General features: G+C 43.8%; 1 protein-coding gene across 9 annotated transcripts in view; it reads right to left on the bottom strand.

The window, feature by feature from the left end:
- The window catches only part of LOC135247457 (LIM domain-binding protein 1), a 34,781-nt gene continuing 15,499 nt past the window's right edge, over positions 1-19,282 (bottom strand). For 3 of the 9 annotated variants that reach the window (XM_064320922.1, XM_064320923.1, XM_064320927.1), the window contains 10 exons: positions 11,240-11,342; positions 10,362-10,406; positions 9,572-9,647; positions 8,990-9,092; positions 8,709-8,881; positions 8,126-8,248; positions 7,246-7,329; positions 6,423-6,546; positions 4,852-5,000; positions 869-4,116 (listed from right to left, as the gene is read on the bottom strand). In XM_064320922.1, coding sequence (XP_064176992.1) covers positions 3,886-4,116; positions 4,852-5,000; positions 6,423-6,546; positions 7,246-7,329; positions 8,126-8,248; positions 8,709-8,881; positions 8,990-9,092; positions 9,572-9,647; positions 10,362-10,406; positions 11,240-11,342 — 1,211 coding nt within the window. In that variant the 3' untranslated portion in view covers positions 869-3,885. Of the gene's footprint in view, positions 236-868; positions 4,117-4,851; positions 5,001-6,422; positions 6,547-7,245; positions 7,330-8,125; positions 8,249-8,708; positions 8,882-8,989; positions 9,093-9,571; positions 9,648-10,361; positions 10,407-11,239; positions 11,343-16,866; positions 17,226-19,282 lie in introns of those variants that run through there. The other 6 variants (XM_064320929.1, XM_064320930.1, XM_064320926.1 and 3 more) reach the window with 5 other exon arrangements.

Below are 19,282 nucleotides of genomic sequence, written 5' to 3' on the forward strand. Positions count from 1 at the left end.
CCGCACCCCCAGTTTACTGGGATGCCTGCAATGTGGGGTTGTTGTGGTGGCTGGAGGGCGCTTTGCTGTTCCAGGGGCTGTTGGCGCCCAGCGCGGGGGAGTTGTTGAAACTGTCCTCGTCGTCGATGCCGTTGGCCGCGTCAAACTGGGTGTTCTCCAGCCGAGTGATCAGCCGCTCGTCCTCATCCCCAAACTCACCGCCCATCAGGGTGGGCTCGCCCACCACCATCACGTCCTGCAGTGAGGGGGCAAACATTATCCCCGTAACAGGGGGGTGGAGGGCGGCGGCCGCGCTGCCGAATACCTACCACTGCGCACCCTTTAGAACGGCTTCCGAGGATCCCAAAATTTAACTCATGGAATCGATCTAATTGTCTAATTGTACCTTCAAACCACTTTTAAATTGTTCCCAAACAATGGCCACAGGATGCACAGCCTTTGCTTTGTGCATTTTTACCTCATGCAATTTTACACAAATATTTCCAGTTAGGTATTTCAATTGATTTTTGAAAAAAATTCAGATGACAAATGCTTTCAAGTTCAATAGCTCCTAGAGAATAGGGCCTAGGACCTTCAAACCACTTCTAAATTGTTCACAAACAATGGCCACAGGATGCACAGCCTCTATTCCGTATTTTACAAATTCTTAAAATCACTCCGTAACAAGCACAAACATGCAAGCAAGCACACTTAATCTCATGCTAAAAATTCTATTTTGAAAAACCTCAGTGACAAAGACCATTTACTCACAGTCATCTCTACACACATATATACTAAACTCACTCCCCAATATGCAATTTTTCCCCCCATTTTTAAAGAACATACGTGCCCAAGGGAGTCAAAGAAAGTCTCAAAGAATCGCTTACAGTAAAGTGAAAATTTGTCTTTATTTGTACCATACATGAATTATCAATGGCAGAAACTAAGCAAACCAAAAAAATTATATCAAACAGCCCCAAAGACAGGAGGCTCTATAGAGAGAGCACAAGGGTACACGTCACCATTTTATTTCCAATTTCAAGTGCGGGAACTACAATATGCAAATCGTACCAGAAATTTTGATAGGATCACTGAACAATTTTAATCCGGATTAATTTAGAAAGGACCTAAAGCTTGTGAGTAAAAGGCTTAACGGGGGTTTCCCCTCTTCAATTCTGCTACACATCAGCTCAGGCAGAATGTTTATTTTTGAGGCACCCAGGGGTGCCCTCTGGTGGTGCGCACCAGTACTTACAAGACACAATGGTCAGGGTAATGTGGCATCACCATTAAACATTCAGAGCTTAAAGAGATGTTAAAGCTGCAAAGGTATGCTAGTAATTGCATGAATTTATGGTCACAATGACAGATTCAACACTTAAACAAACAAAAAAAAACATTTCTAGAGAATACATTCTGCAGTGGGAAAATATGGGATATTAATCAACTCGAGAATCTAGGAAAGCTTTTCTTGGACACGTTTCAAATTTAGTTATACACTGCAGTAACCAGGACTGCAGAACTCCAGTACTGAACAAATGCACAAAGAAGAAAAATAAGAAATTGCAGCTTGGAGGAAAATGATTTCCCCGCTTGAATGGTGACTGTACCCTTAGAAGATCAATTTCATACAAGTTTCAAAAAGGGGGGGGGGGGGTTCTGTTTGTTTTTGTTTTTTTCATTTTGATACATTAGATAGGGATGGCTTTAGGGTGTTCTAAGGAAGAGTACATTTAATTACAGTTATACAGAACTTTGCTACTACCTTAAATATACAAGCACAAATACACAAAAACTGAATTTAAAAAAGAAAAGCCCACACAAAATTACTTTCTTTAAAAAAAATACAAACCAATATATTTTGGGGGAAGGGGATTAAGAGGATCTTGCAAGTCCTGGTAGCTCCTTGGTCTGTAGCTTTCAATATCAGTAAAAAATAAAAAAGAAACAAAATAAAAACATTCTTGGGAATAGAGGCTAGTATAAAACTGGATTCTTTCAAATGCTGTGTTGTGATTTTTTTTTTTCTTCTTTTAGAATTCAGAACAACAAAATTACGCTGGACTGTTGAATTGAAGAGGTACTGGGTGTCTGCACCCATGCAAATAGCTAAATTGATGAACTTCGGTAACCGAGAGGGAGAACTCGATGCTTAATGTTGTATGGATAAATGCTATTTTTATGCCCGGTAACTTCCACATCGGCAAATCAGTTTCCTTGCGACACTACAGACGGCTGGATCAGAGAGGTGGTAAACCAGATAGAGCAGTTTGTTTTGGAAGCAGTCTAAAACGCAGGGAAACCTTGCTCTCCCCCCCTCTCGTCTGGGGCCATGCTTGGCAAGAAGCATGCAATACTACGGAGTCTTCTCGGAGGTGTGGAAGGGATATATAGCTAGCGGACACAGAAAAACCTCCAAAACGTACAATGGTAATTTACCCCTTTCTGAAATGGCACAATCTGCGCCCATACCCATATCTCACCCTACCTTTGAGAAAAATATCCTGACTAAAGCCCACAGTTCTTGTAGCGTTACTGTAACGTTGTGGCAATGCTGCCGCAACGTTGCAACAATTCTGTCGGAGCATCAGGGGAAATGTGAGCGTTGTATTGTTGGATTGGGCGACAATGTGCTAAACATTCCAGAGGACAAGATCATGGTCATCCAAAGATATTTCTAGGAGGCATTACCTTTGCAGATTTGATCACAAATCAAACACAAAACCATACAATTCCTAATTCAACAAGTAACTAACAACTATACAAAATTCTTTAGAATTAAGCATTACACATTTATATAGATTTTTTTTTTTTTTTTTTTTTTTTTTTTTTTTTGCAGTTACAAGTTATCAGGCCCAACAAAGTTTAAAATCAGGGAAATAACAGAGGGGGGAAAAAAACTAAAAACAAAAGTGGGAAATGCAGGGAAAACAATGTGAAGAACATTTAAAGTTGTTTTTTTTTTTTTGTTCCTTCTTTTATTTCTTTTAGAAATTATCTTAAAAAAGACAAGATTTAAAAAATAAAAACACGTTCTCCAGAAGTTTATGTTGAAGGAAACAGTCTTGGAATGGCATTCAGAGTCACCGTCGCCAATACCACGGTGCATGAGCAAACCCCAGTACCTCAATGGTTTACTGTCTGTGTGTATTTTTAAGATTTAAACGCTGTGGTTCTCAACTCCGGTCCTCAAGCTCCGGCACAGTACAGGTTTTTGTTCCAACCAGGTCCTACAAAACAAATAATTTGATTTTTACAAACCGAGCCTCCGCCTTCACCCGAAGTGCACACAACACTACCTTTCTGAGAGTCTTAAGAATGCAAGTCTGCAGGAGCAGTGAGAGGAGGACCCCCCCCCCCCTGCCCTGGGGGTCGGGGCCCGACTCGCACGCCAAAGTTGGAACAAGAACCTGACCGGCCGCCGCGCCCCAGCGGAGAAGTCCGACGGCTGACCCTTGACCCCGGGGCTTCGTCAAAAGCGCGTCCGCAGCGAAGGGGCCCGCCGGACCGCCACGCAGTCAAAAAAAACAAAAAAAGAAAAAGAAAAAAAAAAAACAGCCGACGACAAAAAAAGACCCTTCGGGCTGGCGCGGCCGGAGCGACCGAGAGCGCCAGCTGCTGCTTTTTGGCATCCGATCGGCAAAGCTATGGAAATTTCGGGGGTTAGCAGCAGCAAGCGGTTGGAAAAGCGCGTGTAATAAATAGTCCTTCACTTTGCGGAGGGAGAGTGGGGGGGGGGGGGGGTCTAGGGCTGACGCGGTGAGCTGAGAACCAGGTTTGAGTGCCACTTTAGCATGTGTGATTCTGCAGGTAGATGAGCGAGTAGTCCCCCTACACGCGAGCGGGAGTGAAACCCCTCCCCTCCCCGCCCCCCTCCCCCTCCCCGCCCCACACCGCACCCCCAGTTTACTGGGACGCCTGCGATGTGGGGTTGTCGCTCTTGCTCTCCTGGCTGGAGGGCGCTTTGCTGTTCCAGGGGCTGTTGGCGCCCAGCGCGGGGGAGTTGTTGAAACTGTCCTCGTCGTCGATGCCGTTGGCCGCGTCAAACTGGGTGTTCTCCAGCCGAGTGATCAGCCGCTCGTCCTCGTCCCCAAACTCACCGCCCATCAGGGTGGGCTCGCCCACCACCATCACGTCCTGCAGGGAGGGGGGGGGGGCAAACATTATCCCCGTAACAGGGGGGTGGAGGGCGGCGGCCGCGCTGCCGAATACCTACCACTGCGCACCCTTTAGAACGGCTTCCGAGGATCCCAAAATTTAACTCATGGAATCGATCTAATTGTTTAGCGTAGCTTGTTAGCAACCGTAACCCCTCTTAAAACAGGATGGATTAGCCTGTAACCTGCATTGCTTTGAGAACCCAGGTCCTGACTTTAGTGGGGAAAGGAGGGGGACGCAGTGCGTTTGGTGACCCGCCGATACGCCTAGTGATCCGTGGAGACTAGCTCCCATATGGATAGTGGCCTCGCCCCGTTAAGATAGAACCTCCTCGCACACAAAACTTCCACGTGTGTATCAACATCAGGCTTGCCAAAGGAAACCGAGACCAAAAAAAAGGCAGAAAAAAATGTACATCTGTATACAAGCTATCAAAGATGAGCTTCGCCATACATAGAAAAAAAGGAAAAAGAAAAAAAGACGTTGCTAACTCGTTAGTCGGCAAAGTAAGCAGCGAGCTATCCTCAAGCTGAACCCCCATGTCAAATGACTGACATTCCTCTGACCGTTCCCCCGGCGACTGACCCCTCCCCCGGCCCTGCCCCCAACCCCAACCCCAACCAGTTCCCCAAAATGGCCATCCAGCCCCAGGCCCCTACCCCCCGCCCCAACCCCAATGTGGTTGCAGAAAGGAGACAGAGATCAGATGCTTACAGGTACCTGGCTGGAGAGGGCAAAGCTGCTGGCGGGGCTCTTCTTTTTGCTGTTGCTGTTGCTGTTGCTGCCCCCTCCCGCGCTCATGTTGCTGCCTCCCGACATCTTCCTTTTTCGGCGCTTGTTGGGGGCCTGTCGCGCCGGCTCCGCTGGAGCGGGGGGGGGGAGAGACGCACAGAGTCAGTTGGGGTTCTCCGCGCTCGGCCGATGGCACCGGGTTGTAAAAGGGTCCGGGGGGGGGGGAGCATGCATTCCTATTATCCCCATTGTAACATTTACTCCGGGCGCGTTTTTAAGATGGAGGGGTGAGGGAGTGAGCGGCTCAAGGACTAGCCCTTGGTGCACACCTCACAGCCTCATGGTCCAGAATATCATCCTGGTCTTGCCAATGTAATCTTTGGCCGGGAGCCTCCACCGGGCATCAACTGACTATAACTACGCTCAGGGCGGCACAGGTTCAGCTGGTTGTGTTGTTCTCAGGGTTTTTATTTATTTATAAGCGAACAAACAGCACTTCAAAACAACTCAAACATCACATTCATTCAGGCACACCAGCCTGTCCAAACTACATTCTGTCAGCAGATAGTTCCAAGAGCATGAAACATGCCCACAATCATTTAACGTAACCTATATTTCTGAGAATCTCTAGCTAAAAGTGAACCAAGATGACTACAAATTTGCTCAAGTACTGGTTAATTCAAGACCTGTAAACAAAAGTTGACTAATGCTTTAACCTACAAGTTTGAAGAGAGGTCCCATTTCCCACGAAACATATTTCACAGCGATGAGTGAGTGATCTTGCATTAGTAATGATCCAAAGTGGATCATGCTGAATTAAATCAGTGATTTGTGAAGCTAAATCTGATGCCTGCATGTAGGGGATGCCTCCAACCCTCAAAACTGCAGAACCAGATTCTTTCAGCAGTTAATAAGAAACATAATTTCGGTTATTTCTAAAGAAAAGCCCAAGCTTAAATTCAGTTTATGTTTTCAATTACAATTTCAACTACAGTGTACAATTTTGAATCCTTCAAAAAATGTTTTTATCAATTCAAATTCTCAGGTGTTTGTACACAATCACAAGGTTAATACTTTGGCTATCTAAATTTTTCCACTTGAGGTCAGTAAAAACCACAGACTGAGTGTACTTTTCTTTTTAGACCCAGTTTTCTCAAGTCATTTTCTTTGCATTTCATTGAACGGCAGTTGGGATTCCGATGGATACTGGCACACTAGCAGAGACAACCATACTACCCACACAACAACTGTATTTTTCAATATTGACATTATCAATATCAATTTCTTTTATTTACAAGAGAAAATAACTCGCCCTAGTATCGACCCTAGAGATACACCATTTAAAATATTGAAATTCTGACCTACTCTCTTCCAGGGATATTCACTGAGCTCCAAGAGAAACTTACACCAGCCTACAGTAGTCCAAACCAAAATTTTGAATTTATGAGCTGGTAAAATGGTGATCAACCACGTCAGACAAATTATGTTGGCAGCTTGTGCTGTGGAAGATGTTTTCAGAACCCCCCAGTGCGCTGCGCTCGAACCCAACTCACCTGGAGGGGCCACCATTCTCTGCCACTTCTGAAACAGACAGGTTTTCAGGCAGTCCCGAGGACTCAGGCTGTAGGTTTTGTGTCTGGACATCAACTCCTGCATGGGCTCCAGGATCACACAGAGCTGGAGAGAGCAGGGGGACGAAGGGCAGGCGGAAAAACAGGACGGGAGGGTTTGTGTCAATTTCTGGAATTTTACACGAGTCACCTAACATTCACATAACCCAGGGAAATGTACCGTGAATGCAGTTATGACAATACGCATACCAAAATAAAAGTATGGATGCATAATCGATTAGTCAGCCATGGCTGCACTACTTAATCACTGGGATCAACATTTCAAAACGAATGAGAAAGAAATAATGGCCGTGTCTATGAAAAGAGTCTCCCAGTTGTTCTCTGCTTATCAGTGAGTCAGAGCACCACAATCATTGCCTCGGGGGTCAGCAGAGAAGCGAGATGCACATTTCAGGACTAAAGCAACAGGCAAAAACCTCCCGTTTGCAATCCCCCAATCTCATTATCACAGTGGCCTTTAGCATAGACAGCGTTTTGATAGCAATCAAGGTCCAGCTTCTGTTTAATCAAATGCAGCACAACTCGAGCGATACAATTCGGTTCAATTTGTACACGCATTTGGCAGCAGCTTTTGTTGTTATCATTACTGTTATGGCGCCGTTATTTTATCGCTATATAATGGGCAAATAACCTTGCTCAAGGGTAAAACTTTAGCTGCAGAAACTCTAGCTGCCACTTTTAATTTACAATACGCTCCATTGACTGAACGCTGCCTGAATGAGCAGGCAGGTCTGAAGGCACTCACTCGGAGGTAGTTGAGCGTGGAGTTGGAGAGGCCGCATCTCGTGATGTTTTTCGACAGCTGGTCCAACATCTGGGGGTCCTGGGCCTGTGGGGGGGGGTGAGGGGAAAGGTGAGTCACAGTTAGACTCCACCCAACACCCACATCAAGGACAGGATTGGTGGAGGTCTCAAAGTTTCTATGCTATTTTTCCACCCGCCACTTTGTGGTAACAGAGCAAGGGTGTCCAAACCTATCAGAAAAAAGGCCAATGTGGCCGCAGGTTTTAGGTCTGGCGCAGCACTAAGGCACCAGCTTCAACTTATGAACATCTTGATCCAAGACCAAGATTAGTTCATTAGTTGAATCAGGTGACATATTGCTGGGTTGAAACAAAAAATCTGCACCCACATCAGCTTTTTTTGGATAAGATTTGACACCTCTGTAATAGAGGGTTGGGGAGGAGGTAGCAAAAACAGTGGTTTGAGACTGCGTTTGTGGATTAAGATGCAAGCTCACAAATAAGTGATTAGAACGTGCTGAACTTGCCCACTTTAATGCGGATGTAACAATCGCTACTGGTACAGTAACTGAAATGAATAAAGTTCTAGAACACACACTTAAAATTTTGAAAAAACATTCCAAAAAAACCTAGTCTCCAAAGGGTTAAGGTTGTATGGGAAGGGATATGGATGTAGGTGGGCAAGAAGAACATTGCAGGGGATAGGGGGATGGTGGGTTGGAGGTAGGATGGTGAAGTACGGAGCGGGAAGGTAAAGGTAGAAGGGTGGCAGTACCGACAGGGTATCGGGAGGTGGAGCTAACATTAGGGAATAGAATGCGGGAGGCTGCCGGGTGGGTGGAGGTAAGGGGGTAAGGGGTTCAGGAGGACGGCGGCACTCACGTGCATGGCCAGGATGCTACGCGGGATGAGCTCGCGGTGTTGCCTGATGCTGAAGTGCCACGTCTTTATCCTCATCATGTCGTCGTACATGAACTCCAGGTACAGGCGGCCCTCCACACAAACCTGACGAAGGAATAAAGCAGACCTATGATGTCACCTCCATACATTTCCTTGATTCAGTCAGTAAAGCTCGCTCAATACAAGTGCTGGTCACGGGTTCAGGCTTCAGCTCGGTCACTCTGACTGTGGCCAGGAGTGCACTCAACCTCCCAGGAGCAGGGTGGGTTTAAGCTGATGAAGGGAATGAACCACTTAAGCGACCACCAGCTCAGAATCCCTTGCAATCGTTAATTGTTACTTTGTAATCGTTAACGTCCAACCGTGTCTTGGACATTTTATGTGCTGCATTGTATACTATCCATTTAAAGAACACAATGTTCTACCGAAGCAATTCAGGTTAAATGGCTCGAGCAATGGCACAACAAAGGTGCCTTATCTGACTGTAATGGAAATCAGTGGGGGAGGAGGAGTGTGGGCAGGTAGGTTTGGGGAGGGTGGGGGGGGGGCATATAGCAGACCCTACCTGTGTAAACATGGGTTTGCCGTTCTGTGTGATCATGGTACACTGGTCACAGTCCAGCGACACAAAGTTACTGTGGAAGGCCTCCTTGGGGTGCTTCAGGATGTAGTACAGCTCGGTGGCGCCCCCTTCGAAGATGCTGCGGAAGTACCGCGGAATCAACGTCCGGCCAATCGCTGCGAGGAAGCAGACGTGAGAGTTAGCCGCTCAATTCTGGCTGAGGGTCGTGAATAGCGGTGCATTTCTTTTGCTCTTTTAAGAAATGCGTTATAAAGAGCCCTTACTGTATCGCTTGGGCCCATCCTCCAGACAGAAAGTGATGGTCAACATGGCATCGTCCTCAAAGAACTCTGTAGTGAAGGCGTCCCACCACAGATTATCACACTCCTACAGGAGAGACACACACAGACCCCTCATCACACGCTGTACAAATACTTTATTTTTTATTTACTTATTTTTACAATTCTCCAATCTTTAGTCACTTCTTTAATCTCTGTAATTAGTCATTTTACAGGTCTTTTACTATGGCCTTTGTACCAATACCTTCAGTATGGCACTTATGCTTGAACATGTTCACCACAATTTTTATAAAAATGTGTTCATACTGAATTATGACAGAGGGTAAGACAGCGGATTAACGTCTGCTAAATAACTGCATGTACTAGATACCAAAAGTTGCGTTTCCATATCAAGCAACATCTAGCTTGCGGCAGAAGACCCGAACTGTCGTTTTTGTTGCTCAAGAATGGTGACATGGATTAAGTGCCATCTTATCAAGCCTTGAAACACTGAGTTAACTGAACTTGGCAAGACCCTTGAGACCACAGCAATGTGTTACTACAACAGGAAGATTTGCTTCTGCTCACCTCTGTCCAGTTCTGTAGCCTCTTGTTCAGCTCAAATATTCTGTAGTCCGTCTGGTTCCCGTACGGCGTGTGCCTCCTGTTGGACACCAGAGGCATTTCAATTCATCGATGGGATGACAAGGCTTCACATTGAGTTTCTCTCACATATAGACCAATGAGCAGGTCATCAAAATTAAGGTCAACTTGCTCTGAACCAATCAGAGCGCTTTGGTCAAGTTGCACATTTGATAAAATTCAATACGCCCATCGTTACGGGGGAACTTGTTTCAATGTGAAAATCTGCCAGCAGATCCATGGGCCCATTTTCACTGCAACACACTTTGTTGGGACCGTCAAGAGATGTGCCACTTATCTCACTGACATCACAAGTTTGAGATGCACATTAAACTCAGTTCTTCCTCTTCCAGGTCCTATATTCTTAGGGTTAAAAATGGACTATGGGTCACCAATTCCAGTAATTATAAATAAATGTGCTCGGTTAATGTAGGGCAGTTCACAGACATCTGCCTCTTATCAGACCCTCAAAGTAAAACAGACTGTTTACTGTGTCAATAGGGAGTCAGCACTAGTGGTGAGGAAAGAGTGCTCCAGAAGCAAAAGGTAAGACTACACGCGTCCCTTCGCCACTCAGATACTTCCGCTATTTGGTTTACGAAGGGGTTTCTTGCTGTTGGTGACCTCAATGGTGTATCTGAGGGTTTTCTTACAGTTAAGGTAAAGCAACAACCTCAGCTGTGGTGGACATCTGACAACAGGATCTAAAATCGCATCACACGCAGGTTGCTCTTACCCAATTCCAGGCTCCAGGTACGTTGGAGGGTACATTGGCGTAGGACTGCAGGGAGAGACGGGGGGGGAGGGAGGGAGAGAGGAAGGTAGAGAGAGACACAAGAGAAGGGTCATCGGGCAAGCCCTTACGCGCCAGAGATCTCTTTCATGTTTGCGGGCCTTTAGAGCTTGGTCTCGTTCGCTCTCTCTCCCGCCGGCTCTCTTATCTCTGAGACGCAGGAGAGGCGTCGGGGCCAGTGGGCCCCGTCCGCCGCGAGGCTCTCCGGTCTCACACTCCGGCTTCCTCTGTTTTTATCAAAGCCCACGGCCCCCCCCCCCCCCATCAATCCATCATCTACGGAGCCCCGCCCGCTTCCTGTCCCTTTATCTCAACGGGCAACAAACCGCCGACTTCAGGCCGCCGCACGACTCAGCAAAAAAAAAGCGGAGCCTGTATTCTCTCGGGAGGAAGCTCACCGGAGCGCCGTGTGTGCAAAACCGATCAATCCATTTAGGCTACACTGTTTACACATCCGAAAATTTGGCATCACATCCCCCTTCAGGTAACTTTCCTCCAAACTGCGCTACTTGAAAAAAAACAAAGGGAACTCCTACATTGCACCAATGCATCCAGTAGTACAAGAGTGAAATAGCAACTTGTTGACCCAAAAACAATTTGGGGCAGTTGCTGAAGCGGCATCCGATTCTGGTTGAAGCGTTGTGACCACAAACTTTGAGTCATTCCCCCTTTGCAACCACTTACCCTGTCATCACATAAGCATGCAGAACCTGGAAACACCTCAATACGGCTTCATGAAGAGCTACACAAACCAACTTCACTATTCTGACCATTGTTATTATTAACATTTGATTTTTTTCCGAGTTTGCAGTTCCACTTACCCCACATCTCTGTCCAGCATGGTGCCTGGATGGAAGGGAGGAAAGGCGCTACCGTTAGGGGGCTCCTTTGGAGAGTACAGCTTGAACGACTTAGAGGAACAGCCTGTGGATAGGGGAAACCAAAAAGCAGCAATGTCACTTTAACCTTCAATTACCAATCATTGTGATCCATTAATAGCCCTCCGCCCACCCTCCTGGTTCATACTGTGAACTAGCCCTTTGAGGTGTAATATCACAAATACGTGATTCGATTGTTCTTAACTGAACATCCTAATTCTGATGCAGCAGTAACAATGGATAATCGGAAGAAATGGAATTCCAGAATACAGACTTAGAAATTTGAAAAAACATTCCAAAAAACCAACTCTTCAAAGGGCTAGTCACAGTCTTTCATGCTATTCTTCAAAGGACACCCAAAGTTTTTTTATTTTATATAGCAAGTTTTACTGAATATATCTGTAGCATCAGGGCTTCATTTTCTGAGAGAATATTAAATTCTAAATAATGCATCAGGGTGCAAATCAGTTGAGGGGGAATTAAGCATAAGCATGAAGGACGGCTTAATGAGGTGCACTTACAAAAAAAAAACACCTTGCATAAAGTCCGAGTAGATCTTTGGCAGCCCCACTTTAAAAGCTCGTAGGCACGCATGCATTCACCGGGACAATGATAACAAGCAGTCAGCACTTCCTCACAGAGCTCAGCTTTGCAGTGAGTACACAGGCCCCCAATCTATCTCTGGTGTGTGTGTGTGTGTGCGCATTTCAGCGAGAGAGCGAGCGTTTTAGTGCGTTTCCATTAAACTCCTGCGACGGCCCCGTTCCCTCTCAGCACCTCCCGGACGGCAGCAAAACAAGGGGGCCGAGCGGCCTGTCCTCATTTCAGTCCAGTGCACATCCCCCAACCACCCAGGGATTACTGTGTCAGAAGAGCAGCGAGAGGACACCTACCCCCCCCCCCCCTAATAAAAATGACACTAACAATTCATCAATACAATGCTTATCCCAGACAGGGCACATGGCTCTGGCCTACTGTGCTGGCTTAAAGGGCCACATCGCTCCTTGTTTTTATTTTAATTTTTTAATTTATTATATTTTATTATGCGTCAGCAACTTTAAGTCGGGAGAAGTAGTTCTGAACATGAACGTACTACGCAGTTTTGGAGCGATGAACAGTGTGACTTAAAACGTGTTATTAAATAGATTGGTCTTCAACCCCTGACCTAGAAAAAGAAAATGTACAGCATCTTATGAGTCAAAAAAAAAAAAAAAAAACTAGTTCACCGTGAATAAAGCTATTATTGAGGCCACAGGAGAACACAGCCAACAGTCGATTTCACATGACATGCAAACAATTACCAGGTAAAAGGACCAATTCCAGGTGTCAGTAATAGAAGTCATAATTAAAGTAATTTACTGCTACAGCCCACCCACAGGATGAAAATGTGCAGGCACGACATGCTCATCTGACTAGACCAGACAAGACTGGGGAGTTCAGTACAAAATACATATCCTGAGAAAGATTTTTCCTTCATGTATGTTTATGTAGCCATTTCAATCTTCACAGGAGAGAACACAGCGTCTGCTAAATCCCTGTAAACTAAACAGTGATTCAATTAAACCAACTCGAACACTGACTAAAATATCCTGTACTCCACCAGTGCACTAGAATGTCCAAATTGTAAAACTTTCAATCTTTGAAAATCTTTCAGCTCTGAGTCACTCAGGCTCTGACAACTCCTCACTGGCACAAGAAACAAGAAGCCTTAAATGAACAGAGTGAGGTTCATGAATCCCAACATGGGTGGAGCTACAACATTGTGTCATCTGACTTAAAAACTCTGCAGTCAATAGACACTGTGCTTGGTTTAAATCAGCAAGTAAAGGAGAATACATGGTAGCCTGTCCTATATGGGTGTTCCTGACAGGGATGGGCACAAGTACTAAGTGCTTGAGTATCTGAAAGACAAGAGCCGTGTTTTAGCAATCCTACCTCCACAGTCTGCATTTCAGCAGCAGTTACGAATAAAGCAGTGGAGTTTTCTACATTGTTTGCACTGCCACAGATAAAGACAGCTAGCTATATATATATATATATATATATTTGTGTGTGTGTGTGTGTGTGTGTGTGTGTGTGTGTGCCTGTGCATGAATTTTTTCCATTTGGTATATTTTTGGAGGCAGGCAGAAATGCAGGTAATTTAAATACTCTGCAAATAAGCGACTTAAATAAGAGCTCTTCTAAACCATTGTGCATGACATCCTCGCATGACTCCTCATTCTTTGTTTTTTCCCCTCCTGAAACTGACATTGGTATTCTGAAGACATTCGAGAAATGAGGTTAGCGGGAAAAACAAGGCATTCGTCTAAATGGGAAATCAAACCACAGTAATTTGGTGCATGCAATAAAATGTATTCTAATGCATTTCAACACAATGACGCACTACAAACAGAGCAATATAAAGAGATACACCCCCCACTAGAAACAGTGTAGCCTCTGCACTCCCCTACTAGTAACTACTACTTGAGTATTCTATCAAAATTCCCTTGAGTACTTGGGCACTGAAAGTCCTCCAAATGCTCATCCTCAGATCCTGAAGCTTCACTGTCCAACCACCACTGCGAATTACATTTCACTGTTGAATCTACCACAGTGACATCACATCAGCATGGCCACAATAGGCTCATGTTGATGTTTTAGCTACAGCGATGAAAATGAACAATTGAAGGAGGAGGGGCTATTCCCACACCATCTTTCTGTTGTGCACAAGAAAAATGGGAGGAACTGGGATCTAGACAAAAAAAATGGTTAAACATTACTTCAAAAGGAGAAAAAATTCACAAAGTTACCACGGGACTACGCTTCCTAAACCCTTGCAGCAGGAATTTTCCAATCTGAACCAATCATATTGCTAGGACAGCAAGGTTTTAAGATTCATACAAACTGGTCAGTGATTTTAGGCACAGGGTAGCTCCACCCATTGCAGGGCTCTTGAAGCCTCACTGCCCCATCACTACCATCAAAGAAACTGTGTATTCAACTTCAAACAAAACAGAGCGCGAATGTAATCTCCTCAGCTGTCATCATGGAGGTTTACCTTCCATGCTATGGAAACTGAGACCATAAATACCTACTCAACTGCCAACTGAGAGAAGAGTTTTCAAAGAGACGTGCAGGAAGAGAGGCTCTCCCGCCAGGGGTTGTCCCTCATAAATCTTTCATACGCCACAGATTTCTGCCATTAAATATTCACAATATAGAAAAAAAAGGCCTGGTCCACGAAATGTCACCAGCCACTGGGAGACCATACAGCTCCATCACTAATGTTCAAACAGGCATTAGGACAGTTGGTTGCCAACACCAAATGGACAGTGAAAACTTACGAGTCTGTGCGTTTCTGCCGTAATCTATACAAATCCTGGGTTTGGAGGTTATTCCATCATAAAGAAAATTAGCTCAGAATTATTCCGTAATGTTGAAGACAGGGCAGCAGGGTAGGATAATGGTTCAGAAGCCAACTCATAACTCAAAAACTGTGGGCTCAATTTCCAGTTTGGGAACTGCTACTCTACCCCTGAGTAATGTACTTGCCTGAAATTCTTCAGTAAAATAAATAAGCAACCAGTTGAATGAATGAGTTGAAAGTAAAACAACAAACAAACAAAAATGTAGTCTGCACAAGTCACTCAGAAAAGAGTCTGCTAAATGCCAAAATGTGATGTAATGCAAGACTGTGTCCGGACTCAATCAAGTGACAAACAACTTCCCACTCCAGCCTCCATCAGGAGCAGTAATTGCACTCCGATGAGAAATTCACATCATCTTCTGTCCCATCAAGACACTTTTAGCTTTTTTTGCATTGTCACATTCCGTACAAGGAGCCCAACAGTGAGGTCTTAAAGCCAGAGTGTCCTTTGTTGACCTAACATTTACTCAGGGACACAAACTAGTGCCCCTTAGAAATCATGACTGAGTGACAACGACTGCGCACCAGATCCCTCCTCAAAGTACGAAATGATTTATATGTACAAACGAGACATTCCACACGGGTCTCAGACAAGGATAAAAAATAAAGGAACAAAAATTATTTTAAAATACTAATTAGTAAAAAGACAATATAATCACAATGTATCCCTAGTATATGCTGTGACAATGCACGTGTTGACTTAGTCTGTAATAAGTGGGTGTGCAGTTGCACATTTCCAAGTAAAATAGCACACATTTTGAATGGCGAGTTCAAGATGAATGGGCAGATATAAAGATATAAAGTTGAGGATGAAATAAGGAAATGCATAAATGGAATACGATGGGACTGGACCAGCATCAATTTCAAATAACCCATTATGTGCTGTAAAGACTTCCTAACATAGCCTATATGGCTGGGCATTGTAATATTTTTTTGCGATTTTACTGAATTATCACATATGCCCTAATCCAAAGCAAGATGTAGATTACAAAATATCTTAATCTGCAAAGTGAATTTGACCGCTAAAAATGCTTTAACGCCTCCAAATCGAAATGTGTCTCAGACAAGGTAAACACATGCATTGGTGACGTTCAAAAAAAGTAAAATTATTTCCACAAAAAAAACTTGTTTTCAAGCAATAAAGGGGGGCTCGGCGTTGTAAGTATGAAGGGATCTTTTAACGCATGTTTTATAATCCAAATTATAAAGCTTTTGGTTTTATGTCACACATTTAATTTGTGTATGCACATTTATGTATGCTTCGCGTTACATCTTCCAGTTTCAGAAAGCGTAAATGACCCAACCCACAAAACTGCTGCCGTAGTCTTTCTACACAACAATAATATTTCTTCGTTACGTGCTCTTTTCAGATCTTTAGTCATTAAAATACAAAATGACAAAAAACAAAGGCCATTGTAGAAATGTCAATGAGATGTTTTCTTTTTGAGCTAACTTGCCTTACGCCGGTGGCTTGCTAACATGCTAACTGGACAACAAATCAGACGTTCAGCGACCGCTAGCCTGCATGCTAAATGAACAAGATAGTAGCACTTTTTCTTTAGCAATCCCTTACCTTTAGACACATAAGCGATTATCTAGGAATATGGCCGAAATCAAGACAGGTAACTTAATATTTTCGTTTTGATGTGCCAAAAACAGTCATTTGTATCTAGCGAGTAAGCATTAGGAATTGACATGGCACAGTCTACTACTAAATAGCTAGCTAGCTACAAAAGCTAGTAGTATTAGCGTTACCGTGATACAGGCCACTTAATCATGTGGTCCATTTCTATGACGAAAACAAAGCATGAGGATTGAATACATTTCACCAAGTAAATTAATTCACTCATTGTATTTGCAGCATATCCCGTGAACAAGTTCGCTAGCTAAATAAAAAATCGAGAAAGACGATAACTCTCTAAACCAGCGTCAGCTAGCCTAGCACTAGCTGCATTGATTGGCTCGCTCTCAGCGGGTAAAGGCTGAATAGCAACCTAGATAACTAGGCCCCAAACAGACCTCCCTTTGCTACTAGCCATGTTGTTATAGATTGCTCATATGCAAGGTAAATATTTTAGTCATACAAAGTGCATTTAAAAATAGGAACAATCGAAAAAATTGAGAGTAGGTTGACTAACTAAACAGCCGTTAGCTACCGTACCTGCAAAGAAGTCCTGCTAGCCAGCTAGCTAGCTAGAAACGTATGCTCTCCTTCCTTGGCGGTGTAGGTGTAGTACCTAACTAGCTAGTGATTTATAAAATTTTGTCTCTTCAGTCAGACATTAAATAATGATCTGTGTGTGGAAACGCGTCCAGAACGGTCCGTGATATTTTTCTCAATATATGAGGCCTTGTCCACCATTAAAAGCCTGATAAAGACGAGGGTACGGAGCATGAACAGCCCTTTGTTCCTGGACAGACATGAACAATAGCTAGGCCCTCCTCTCTCTCCGTGTTCCCCCCACTCGCTCCTCTCTTCCTCTCCCCACTGTAGATACAGCACTAACCCTTCCCAGCTCCTCTCACCGAATGAGGCCCAGGAGCTGGATAACACCGTCAACCGCCCTTCCCTCACCCTCCCCCCGCTGCAGCAGACATGATTTTACAACACAAGTGTTTACAACGCAGTCCTTCTGCATCTCCTCGTAATTTACCGTATGTGCAGTTTGAAAACACAGTTGTATCGAACTGACATGAAAAGTAACAATAGAAGAATACACTTGTTCAAAAGAACATATACGTTGTTTACCAACATTATTAATTAAACTCGAAAAATAATTGCAATCACTTAGACTATATACCATGGTTTCATGACAATACTGAAACACCAGAAAGGCCTCTGTAAATCTGCATTTTAGCTCAGGTACCAATAGTGCCATGCTGTAGTGTAGGCCTACAGTGTGGACGAATTATCCACCTGTTCAGGTAAACCACGGGTTTTTCAAATTGATTATCGATAATACACAAAGCAAGTCAGATATTATTTTAGGCAAATGTTATTTCACATTCGAAGCACTACCCTTTTAAAAATGTATTTGATTTTAATAAAAGACGCCACTGGTGTCTTGTTAGAACTCGTCCAACTAATGTGGCCAGAAAATGTATCCACATTTCGTCGAAACATTAAAAAAAATCCAAATTCTGTTCACTTATAAAAAAAAATAATTTAAATGCAAAACATTTCAATGTGCGTTAAACGAAAATTAGAAGAACTATGCGACTGCATTTTATCTGCATCTGATTTTTGCGTTGACTATAAAGTCTACAACACGTTTTCAGTTTTTCATTTGCCTTCCGTAGTGTGAACATTAATGGATACTATACAATGAGATGTACGGTAAGGATGCACTGGCCCCTCCCTCTGGGCCCTGTGCTAGTTTTCCCAGGAGAGTGTAGCTGTTCCTTCAGTCTACCCCACCCCTTCGCTGCGGGCAGAAACTGAGCAGACCTTATCGTGCAGTATGCCAGTGCTTGTCAGCATAAAATGCCGAGTAACAGGAGTTTCAATGAACATATACACCAGTTCATTTATTTAAATAGATATATCAGACGTCTGAGCATGGTTAATTTGGAAAACAGTGCGTTTTTATGCTTCAGTTGTTGCTTATGTTAATAGTTATTAACCTGTAAGCTAACGTTATATAAACATGAAACGCTGTACCTAACTGTGGGCTAGAGTGACAACAGTAGCGTACCGAGCGTGCCACTTACTCTGTTAGACGACAGCAAACATTTCTTATTCAGTTGAAATAGTGGTTTATCCGACCATGCAACGCAGAAAGGGGGGCAGGGTACTAGGCAGGATTTATGAGAGGAAAATCCGCAGGGGGGACGCCAGGTTTAAGCTGCATCCTGTGTCCATCCCTGTGTATCCATGGCAACGGTCAATGAAACAACTGGGAAGGAGCCAAGAGTCATTCCTCTGATGAACATAGAGGTTAATCAAATTGTATGCATGGGTCAGGACCTGCCAGAACGTTATGGGTTTTTTTGTGTTTTTTTTTTTCCATAAGAAATAGAAACAGAATGCTTTATTAAAGTCTCAAAATGAAACTTTCACATATATTTTCTGTATTTATATTGCTAGCTTGATTTACTGTTTGGTTGACATTTAGAAACCCTGTTTATTGAATGTTGTATATTGTTTTTGGAAAGCATGTTCTGTTCGATTCTGTTTCTGTGTTATTAGACAAAGAAACAGAAAGTGGCTTTCTTAAAACAAATCCTCCAAAACTGCAGCATTCACACAGATTTTCTAACTACCAGTCAATCAATCAGTCAGTCAAGCTAGCTAGTAATACAATTTCTCTACTCATAAACTCGTTCACCCAAAATAATTTCCTTATTGCCATGTTGAGATTTTAAAATAGAAAATGCTTTTAAGTGTAATAATGTGTTCAAAACCAATAAAAAACAATAATTGCTTTAATAAGCCCTGTCTACCTTTCCTAATGTGTAGTAAGAATTAAAATGGGTGGTGTGTATACCTTGGAAGAGTGGTACACATTGACTGTGGCTGAGTTGAGTTTATCCCCACTTCGCAATAAAGAGCCTGAATTGAGTTGAATGGAGCTAGA

Source organism: Anguilla rostrata, chromosome 2 (genome assembly GCF_018555375.3).
Source record: "Anguilla rostrata isolate EN2019 chromosome 2, ASM1855537v3, whole genome shotgun sequence".
Lineage (NCBI taxonomy): Eukaryota > Metazoa > Chordata > Actinopteri > Anguilliformes > Anguillidae > Anguilla > Anguilla rostrata.